Source organism: Kryptolebias marmoratus, linkage group LG12 (genome assembly GCF_001649575.2).
Source record: "Kryptolebias marmoratus isolate JLee-2015 linkage group LG12, ASM164957v2, whole genome shotgun sequence".
NCBI classification, from domain to species: Eukaryota; Metazoa; Chordata; class Actinopteri; order Cyprinodontiformes; family Rivulidae; genus Kryptolebias; species Kryptolebias marmoratus.
Genome location: NC_051441.1, coordinates 21,827,100 through 21,837,577, shown reverse-complemented (window position 1 = coordinate 21,837,577; position 10,478 = coordinate 21,827,100). Strand labels below are relative to the sequence as shown.

Here is a 10,478-nt window from a genome sequence, read left to right as displayed (position 1 = left end):
CCTATCGCATACTGAGTGCAAAGTTAAAATAACAAGATGGCCGCCAAAGCTAGCGGTGTAAAAATTTCAGAGCAAAATTGTGCGTGCTCTAACTCTACAATCATGTAACGTAGGAAGGTCAAACATCACAGGTAGAACACTCATGGGTCAGCGATCCATGCCAAGTAGTTCAAGGTCACAAGGTCAAAGGTCAAGGTCACAACAGCCTGTCAGCTTTAACTCTGCAACCATTTACAGTACAAAAGTCAAACTTCAGAGGTGGACTCCTCTCGTGTATAGGACCAGCCCTTTATGATTCCTGTCTGCAACTGATCAGCTCTTGGAGCCATCTTGGTTCAGCACGGACGCACACTGTGGCAGGCCCCGTCAAAGTTTCTCCAGGAACTTTCTAGTTAATAGTTATTATAGTACCTTATCAACTGTTACATCAGTCACAGAACACAGAATATATAAAAAAATTGATGAGACACTTTACCTATCATGGTAATCAGAGGGCTCGGTGGTGCTGGTGTAATGGCAGCCTCACTTCTGTCAGTCTGCCTCAGAATGGCTGTGGCTGCAATGTAGCTTACCACCATCAGTGTGTGAATGACTGAATGTAGTGTAAAGTGCTTTTGGGTCCTTGGACTAGATAAAGGGCTATATAAGTGCAAGCCATTTACCATTTTACCATTTATTGTAGGTCAAGCACCCTTCAAGAATTGCTTTGTCACACCTGTGCAGCTGCCTTCTGCCCCAAGTTGGGCGCTAGATGATATGACATTTTAATGAGGAAATTAACAAGTGATAACCGCAGGTAGCAGCGGAATTGCCATATGCAATTTTTATTTTAACTCTTTACTGTTATTTATGTCATTTATTCAATTCTAAAATTTGTCAGCCTTTTTTGAGGGTTTCCCTCAAACAGAGAGAATTGCAGGAAAGTTTATGACCTGTGTAAAGTAAGAGTTTGTACTAGAGATGAATTAAGGAGAGTTTGTATCAAAGTATTTACTGAAAATCTGCTTACTCAACCTGAAAAACATAATTATTCTTTCATTATTGTCTATAGTGAGAATGTACTGATAACAAAGTTCTGTGACACATTTTGAAGATAAAAGCGTCTCAAAGAGCTGCACAAGGTGGATCTTTGAGATGTTCTATTTGACCATCCAGAGAGTTGTTGGTGCCAATAAAATCCAGAATTATTCTGCAACCTGGGGTCATCACTTGTTAATTTATTCATGGAGAAATGCCATTTCAGCTACATAAGCTAAGATTAAACCTCTACACTTTTTATCATCATTTTCTCAACCAAACAACTGTCAAATTTTAGTATGGTAAAGTCCCAAGGATACAGACAGGTGTGAGGAAAACAAAGGCTTACATAGTACCAAAAACAACAAAATCCATGGAGACACCTGAGCTTAATGACAACTGGGAACAGGTGAGAATGGGTGGGGCAGGAGCTGAGGAGCAGAAACTGACTGAGGGAAAAACCACAAAGGAACACAACTAACCTAACAAAATGACTACCAAAAAAATTACCAAAAAACAGATCCTGACAGTAAACCCCCAAGGGACAGTTCCAGATGTCCTATCATAACAAAATCTTTGAATTCAGGAGTGGTAAAACAAAGTTAAAACAAAAAAACAACAGGGCCTGGGAGACAGATTAACATAAAAAGTTCAGGTGGACGGCCCTGGGCACATCCAGATCGGCAAGAGAGTTCAGGCGGATGACCCAAGAACCATTCAGACCGGCGTAGGAGAGGTGTTGTCTTAGACCCTCTCAGTCTCATAGGCAGGCATAGAGGCCCAGATGGCTTAAGGCCTAAAGATCCTGGAGGCCGGAGGTGCAGAGGCTTGGCGGGCCCGGGGACTGGAAACTCAGGAAGTGAAGACTTGGTGGGCCAAGAACAGGAGACTCAGGAACAAGTGGATAGGGATTGAAAAAAGAAAAAACTAAGAACTACAGATCCTGAAAACAATGTTTGTGTTACTACATGAGCTAATTTAGCATTATTTTACAGCAGTATGTCTGAAAAATAATATACAAGATTTGGCTAGCTAATTAGCCTAGCCTGGGGGAAGACTTCTGCCCTTTTCTCCACACTATGTGGTGTGTGCCTGATGTCATGGCAGATAAAGTATTAATTACTGATAACTATTTGACAGAATATTTTTGAAAATGACCATACTATTCTTTTATTAAATATTGACATGGTGGAATCTGTTGTGTGTTTTTGTACATTTAAACTTAGATTTAACTCATTTTAGAGCCCGGTAAAGATCAAATTGTTTTAATATGTCCTGTGTTTGTACATAAAACCCTAAAATTGCAAGATGGTGTATCCCCCCCCCCCCNATGCCTGTCTTTTTATAATATTGAAGAACTACAGATTATGGAGACTTAGCAGCTTAAACTGAACTGGTTATAGAGGCTTTTCTGTTAAATTTATTGTTTTCTTCTTTTTTTGCTACACTGTTCACTATTTGAAAGAAAACATATGACTAATGTACATATATACTAATTCCAGCTTGTTGCATCCATGTAAATTTTCATTATTATTGTCTTTTCATTATCAGTTAAATCTTTTTTTCTTGCTCTCTTTACTTGGTTCTTATTCATCTTAAAAAAGTTGATCACTTTTAGATCACATTCTTGCCTTTAACACAATGCACATCAACCAAAATGATCAAATCCAATAAAGTTTGCTTTATATGGATTGGAATCAGAAAGTGTTTATAGATTTAACAAAAAAAATCTCATTAGTATTTGTATAGAATGAGTCTTAAACACAAGAAAATGCAGAAAATTTCTGAAACTGTCCTGTTTTTACTGTGAGAAACTGATCAGTTCCCACAGGTTATTTCAAATTAACACATGGCGCCAAAAGGAGGAAAATCGGCAAAAACGTTTTTGTCTGTGTATGCCTCCCTATTAACAAAATATCTCATTACCCATGCACAAATTCTAATGAAACTTACAGAAATCAATCATTAGATGAAAACCTACAACTGATTAATTTTTGGAGGTAATCCAATTCAAAATATTTGCCACAGTAAGCCGACCTTAAAAAAAAAAACAAATATGGCTTTCAGTCAATTTGACATATATTAACCTACTAACAGCTGAGAGTTGTCCCCAGCACATATTCTAAGGGCTAACAGATTGTGCAAGGTCTTCGGTTGAAATTTTGCTATTAACTATTTGGAGTCAACTTTGTCTGTTAGCAAAATATCCTATGATCTTAGCTCAGAATTTCCACAGATGTGCCATTGACAGCTTTGCTTTTGAGGATGATCTCAACATGTTATTGAGAAATGAAACACAATTTCTGTCATTTTCTGATGCGTGCAGCACTCAGCAAATGTCCCTGATAAACCTAATAATAGCCAGCGAGTCATTTCCTGTTTAGGGGGGAAAAAGCAACTCATGGCTTTCACATCTCCTTTCAATTATTCTCTTCCTTTTTATTTGGACTTCTCAGCAATTTGTAATTTGGGAAACGTTGTTCAACTTTTTCACCTTTTTATGAGTTTCATTAAAAAAAACTAAGTAACTGCATTTTTTGTTTTCTCGCATGACATATGATGGTCTTCAGTCACCTTCTATAACTTTGATGTTTTATTGATCAGGAGAGAAACAAACATGATCAAGTACTCTCAGGGACTGAACCAATGAGGTAAATACTATTTTAGTTACCAAAAACATTAAAAAAACACAATGTCATTGTTTCTTTAACAAAAAAGTAGCAATGCTTTGTGGAAAAACTTCTCACTTCAATAAAAAAAACGGGGAAAAATTATTGGCTTGACATCTACAACTGATTAATTTTTTGAGTCAACTTAATTCAAAATGGCTGCCACAGTCCACTGACCTTAAGAAATAAACAACAGCTTGTATGGCTAATGACCACCCACTGCATCAGACAAAAGCAGTAATATCTTTGCTCTTGTCTGTGTGTGTTCATTTGTCTGCACAGTTAGCAAAGTATTTTAGGAATCAATGGACGGATTGTAATGAAACTCTTAGAAAGCAATCATTGCATGGACAATTACTTTATGGAGTCAGCTTGTCCATCACAACTAATTGACATTTGCCAACACAAATATCACTGTCAGTCATTTTACAGATATAGATATTACTTCCTGAAAGTTTCTTTAAAATTCTGTTCGGTGATTTATAAGAGTTTTTACTAACACAAAACAAGGTTGATTCCAACATTTAATGCTAAAGTTTTAATCAAAAGTCATGTGCTATGAGTAGCACTTGGAGTATGTGTTGATTATTACTCTCACCTACTACCACCCCAAAATCTTAGTTTAATATCTGTAAAATCTGTTGAGTTATAGTTGTCATGGAACCATGGAAGGAAGAGGACCCAAGGGCAGCCAGTCTCTGGAGAATTTGATTGAGACCCAGGAGAAGATGACAAGGAGTTAAACACAGACACACCCCAACCCTAACCCGAATACTAACACAGAGTTAACACAAGGAACTGGCACCGAGTGGCTGAAAGAGGTGACTAAATACCAGGGAGTGAGTGCCCAGACTGGGAACAGGTGCAGTAAGGGAGAGAGGCAGCCGGGGCAAGCGGGGAACAGGAACCAGAAATAAACAGAATTTAGGATAACTAAGACGCTCAAAACAGAACTAAACATACTATGACAATAGTTATTTCAATGCTTTGTAAGGTTAGTTGGCTGTGGAAGCCATCTTGAATTGGGTTGGCTTCAAAGGTTGTTCAGTTGTAGGTATACATTTAATGAATATTTCCTGAAACTTTCATTAAGCAATGAACACTTTGTCTCCCCAGCCTGTAGGATAGGATATTATAAATCAGCCAATGAGAGCAGAGGATGCCAGCTGTGCCCACCAAACACCAGGACCCTGAAGGAGGGATCAGAGAGGTGTGAGTGTCAACAGGGATTTGATCGCTTACCAACTGACCCCTATGATCTTGGATGCACAAGTAAGAAACAGTATAATCAAACATTAAAGGAAAGAAAAGTTTCAAGAGCTAGGCTTTGAGAAACAAACAGGGGTAAACAAGAAGTTTGTTATATGAGCACTAGAACTATATTTTTTGTAAATTTCCACTTGCTAATTTCTTTACTACTGTATGAAATGAATGCTATGCTATGTTGTTTGCAATTATTAAAGTGTTAAAGAAAACAAACAAACAAACCAAATTACTGTAGCCTAATTTCCCTGCCCCCAGAGCAGGTCACACCAGCACAGGCTGAACGCTTGACATTTTCCTCTACACATTCCTAGGTAAAGGGAAAAAATAATAGGAGTAGTGGTATTTGACCTCAGCCAAATGACCAATAACAGATCTCTGATGCCCTTAGATGCGCACCAGAACCACACTAATTAATAACCTACATTTTCTGTATTTTCTCCAGCTCCTGCAATCGGATCATAAATATATAGGAGCCATAAGATCTCAGTGCAGGTGGATTGAAGCAGATGCTGCTTGCAGAGAAAGCACAAGCTACCCAGCTTGTGTTTTTTGGCAAACATTAATTATTTCAGGAAATTAATGCTTGATTTGAATAGAACTGCTTTTAAATTTCTTCTGTTTTGAGATCTACGTTTTCTTTTTGGAGAAAATATCTGAAGCTACAATTCCAAATTGCAAGGTCTAAAAACTTTTCAAAAGCTGACCACTCAAAACATGGCTGCATAGCAAATACTCAAAAATTCTGAGACTGCAATAAAAAATTCCCATATTTTCTCACAATTTTGAGTCTCCAACTAGTTAGAACAGTCACAACCCAGTAGGACACTGACCTAACCATCCCACTGGTCAGAGACACATCCTTACAGTTTATTAAACAAATTGAACCTTTTCATACACAGTTTTTCTTTAAACATTTTGTAATTATTTTATGACAAAAACTTTATTTCATGTAGGTTTTTTTAGATGAAAAAGTTAGGCGTCAGCATGTAAAGCTGAAGCTTCTGTCTGGCTCTAACAGAAACAGTATGACTGTAAAAGGACATAAATCTGAATTTTTTTTTGATTATTTATTTTGTTGAATGGATTTGAGTTTTAATTTGACATTTTGCTTCTCACAGAACCACCGTCTGCCCCGGTGAATCTTACAGCTGTTCAACACAATGATTCAACGCTGAGCTTGGTGTGGGATCCTCCTCATGACTGGGGGGGCAGGAAGGAGCTGAAGTACTGGGTCATGTGTGAGAGGAAGGCAGAGGCTGTCAATCAGTGGGAGGCATGTGGAGACAGGGTTGTTTTCCAACCAGACTCAGAAGGGCTGACAGCTACCTCCGTCATCATCATGCAGCTGAACCCAGAGTCTGAGTACAGACTGTCAGTGCACACCTGGAACGATATATCCACCCTGAAGGCCAGACCACATTCATCCAGTGCTACTATTATTATCTACAGAAGTAATTCTGACTGTTCATCTTAGCACATCATACAATGCAGAAATGATTAGCAGTTAGTGTGTGAAACTTGAGTCAGCTTTCACACCATGTTTTCCAATTTATAAATTCCTTCATACAGTTTTTGGACCTTTTGGACAGTGAGCTCGTTCAGGAAATTTCATCCAAGAAATTTGGGTTTTTGCAAATTTCATATATTTTGACCTAGAAAATCTTCCATTTTTTGTGAAAATGTATTGTGAACAATGAGTGTTGAATGACTTTGCTGAAATTCGTTGAAGAAACTGAAACTGAATTGTTAAAGGTAAAACAATCAGAACAAAAGCTAAATTTAGCAATAGCGAAAGACCAAAACTAGCAATATATAAGCCACAAGCTACAGTTAGGAAAATGGTAACTAAAATGTTAAACCAACAAAATAGTAGCTAAAAATAGCAAGTAGCCTTAAACTAAAATTAGCAAAACAGCAAAAATTTGCAAAATACAAATTAAAAACCTTAAGTATGCTTAAGTAGATTTCAAAGCACACATATGAAAAAATCGTAAAACATTAAATAATGGAATTCAAAAATGCAAAACATGAAAGTCTTAGACAAAGTGACCTGAATGAGCTAAATGTTTTGATACATGAATATTTAAAATAGCTGAAAGTATGCTGAAGTAGTTACAGTCCAAAAAATGCAAGCAAGTAAACTATAAACAGACAAACAAAAGCGTGTCTGCTGACTCAGCAGTCACACCATTACATCTGTATTCAACTTCATTTACATTTTTTGCACAGAAATGCACTGAAATCTATTCAAATCCTTGAAAAATGCTGTGCTCTTAGAAATCTACCTCAATGTGCTTGTGGACTTCTTAAAATTTAGTTATTGTTTTACCTGGTTTAGCTTATAGATACTGTTCTGCTGGTTTTTGCTTTTACTTTTTGTTTTGCAATTTGTTTTTGTTCTGAACATTTTAATTGTAATAATTCAGTTCCACGTTCTTTAGCAAAGTCATCAAACACTCAAAAGAAAATGCAGATTTGACTAGTTTCATTTTAAACTCTTTTCTTCTTTCCTGTTCTGTTGAGTGTGTGTGTATGTGTGTGTCTGTGTGTGTGTGTGTGTGTGTGTGTGTGTGTAGGGGGGGGGGGNCAAAATATCTGACATCTGATAAACCACTGCAATAATTTTATTAAAACTCACAGAAAGTCAGTTCGATCAAATGGCTGCCACAGTTAACTGGCTCTAAAAACAAGAAACGGCAGGTAAGCAAATATTAACCTAAAATATAGAATAGAATATATTTGTAGGTGCAGATTTACTTTGTGCTTTAGTCCCTCTGTAAGAGCTTTTCATAACTTTTTTATGATTATTAATTATTAGTTAATATTATTTCTTAATTATTAATGATTAAGAAGTATGTAATGTCTATGTAACATAGGCCTGATTCTTAAAAAAAAAAAAAACACTAGATAAACAAAAGAAAATTGCCTTTCCTAAAAAAATGCAGTAAGTTAAGCACTGGATGACTTTGCTAAAACTGAGTTGTTGAGGTTAAAACAAAGAAAAGGCTAAAATGAAGACAAGGAGGCGGAAACAAGCAGAAAACAAATTAAAACAAAAATAGTAAAACAGATGCTAAACCTAAAATTTGCAAACAGATCCTATCATTTGCAAAACATACTAAAAATAATAAACAAAAGGTCAAAATTACCAAAAAGTAGAAACAAAACAGATGCTAAAGCTAAAAACAGAAAAAACAGTGGCCAAAATGAGCAAAACATGCTAAAATGAGCAGAGTGACATCCAAAAGCTAAAAATAGCAAAACAATACCTAAATCCTAGAAGTAGAAGAATGATAGCTAAAAGCTGAAAGTGTTATAAGAATAAAAATAGGGCAAGTAAGCAAATTCCAAAGATTCTAATGTATTTTATGAGAAATTATACATTAAATAAAGTAGAATATTTTGAACAGTATAAAAATGATAAAAGCTAAATATCATAGCATACTGTTCCTATTTGAGCTGAACATTTTGATAAACAGTTGAAACCAAATGTTTACATCTGTTGTTTAAAAACACACATAACCAATTTTTTGCTGACTCTGACATCAAATCAGACTAAACCTTTTTCAGGAGCAGTTTTTTTCATTGCTTTCTTCATAGTCACAAGTTTGCATCCACTTTGATTACTATGCCTCTAAATAATTTGGGAAAGCCTAGTTTATGATGTCATGATTTTGGCAGCTTTTGGTTGGTTAGTTGACAACATTTGAGTTAATTGGAAGCACATCCTGTTGTTAGATTTTAAGGCACACATTAAACACATTGCTTCTTTGTGTAACATAAGAGAAAATCTAAAGAAATCAGCCTAGACATGGATGTAAACTTGTGAGTCTGAAGAAAGTAATTAAAACTTATCTAAAAAAAATTATCTCTTTTAGTATTTGTGCATTTAACAAATCCAGATAATGTTGGGGATCCTAATTAACCTAAAACAGGAAAGATTTGGCTGATTTAACATCAGGCAGTGAGAACAGTATGGTTTTGTGTGTTCTTTTTTACTGTGTATATAAATAAAGGGTTTCAACTGTATGAATGGAAAAATAAGCATGCAGGAGTAGTTTGATTCCAAAATAATATATAATAGAAACTATAATTAGGAAAACAATTATGTGAATGCTGACTCAGCATTCATATATATATATATATATATATATACACACACAAGCAGTAAAACACAACAAAGGGATGTATTTTTTACAAAATGTCTGACCCACATTGTGTTGTTTGTAGGGAAACACCCTCCTGTAGAGACCACGGTGATCCCCAGTTTAAAGATTTCAGCACATGGTGTAACTTCAGCTCCTCACAAGAGTCCTTTCTTCATCCAGCTCACAGCTGGGGTTTTACTGGGCTTCTTGCTGCTTATGGCTGTAATCCTTATTGTCATGTGTGTCCTGCGCAAAAACTACAGTAAAGTCAGGTAAGAGGGTCTTCTACCTCTCCTTACATTTTTGCTTGTATATGTGTCTGTTTGTTTGTCTGTTAGCAAAATAGTTCATGGATCACTGAATTTAATGAAACTTTCAGAAAGTAGCCATTGGATAGCTGATTAACTTGGAGTTAGCTCAAATTGAGAAAGTTGCCACACCTATGTAATCATAGCAAACAGAAAAATAGCAAAAAAGCAGTCAGTTAAATAAGGCTGTCAGGACAGTCAAAAAATCAATTAAAAAAATCACAATCAAAAGCACCGAATCATACTTAATCTGTCAAGATGAGTATTTATAAACTAAAACACTTTGATGTTAGATAATCTCTATCCATTACTTGCGCCACCTCAAAGGTGCATCAAATTATGATGAGTCTGTCTAAACCTGCATGTGCCATAAAATAGATAGGCCTACTGCTGCTTAGCATGAAACAGATCTGAGCAGCAGAATCTAACCTCAAATTGTCAGAGAGTGCTCATTTGAGCTATGTATAAGTAAAATATAACAACGCCAACAATATCGTCATAACAGGAAGGCTGTGTCAGTTCGAAATGATATGGTCATTCTACACTCTACAATTGCATTAACTAACATTGAACTGTAAACAGATATGCACTATACAGGGCAATTCTGTTACATCTAATGATGACATCTCAGACAGTTTATAAGTATATTACCACTGAATTTTATTTTTCTTCAACATGGTTTAGGGAGATATGGGTAATTAACTTGAATGAGGAGCAGGTGAGATGTGAGTTATTCTAAAACCAGGGGGACTGAGGACAACAATGGACAGTGACACAGGGGAAATGTAAACACAAGAAGATGTCTAAAATCAAGGAACATTATTACTGAATTACACTATGAATTCAAACTACCAAAGGCAAATACAAACCCCCTAAGATCATGATAGTGTGTTCCAGTGGTGGAGAAAGTACTCAAACACTGTACTTAAGTAAAAGTACAAATAAACAGACAAAAATGTACTCCAGTAAAAGTAGAAGTACCACCTTAACATTTTTACTTAAGTAAAAGTAAAAAAGTACTTGCTTTTAAAAATACTTAAGTATTAAAAGTAAAAGTACTTTTTTTTTTT

The 10,478-nt window shown here is 35.9% G+C and overlaps 1 protein-coding gene across 1 annotated transcript in view; it reads left to right on the top strand.

The window, feature by feature from the left end:
- The window catches only part of LOC108250026 (tyrosine-protein kinase Mer), a gene marked incomplete in the record, with an annotated part of 64,878 nt that overhangs the window by 9,060 nt on the left and 45,340 nt on the right, over positions 1 to 10,478 (top strand). The window contains 3 exon segments of the mRNA XM_017439701.3: positions 4,803 to 4,958; positions 6,071 to 6,403; positions 9,183 to 9,372. Coding sequence (XP_017295190.2) covers positions 4,803 to 4,958; positions 6,071 to 6,403; positions 9,183 to 9,372 — 679 coding nt within the window.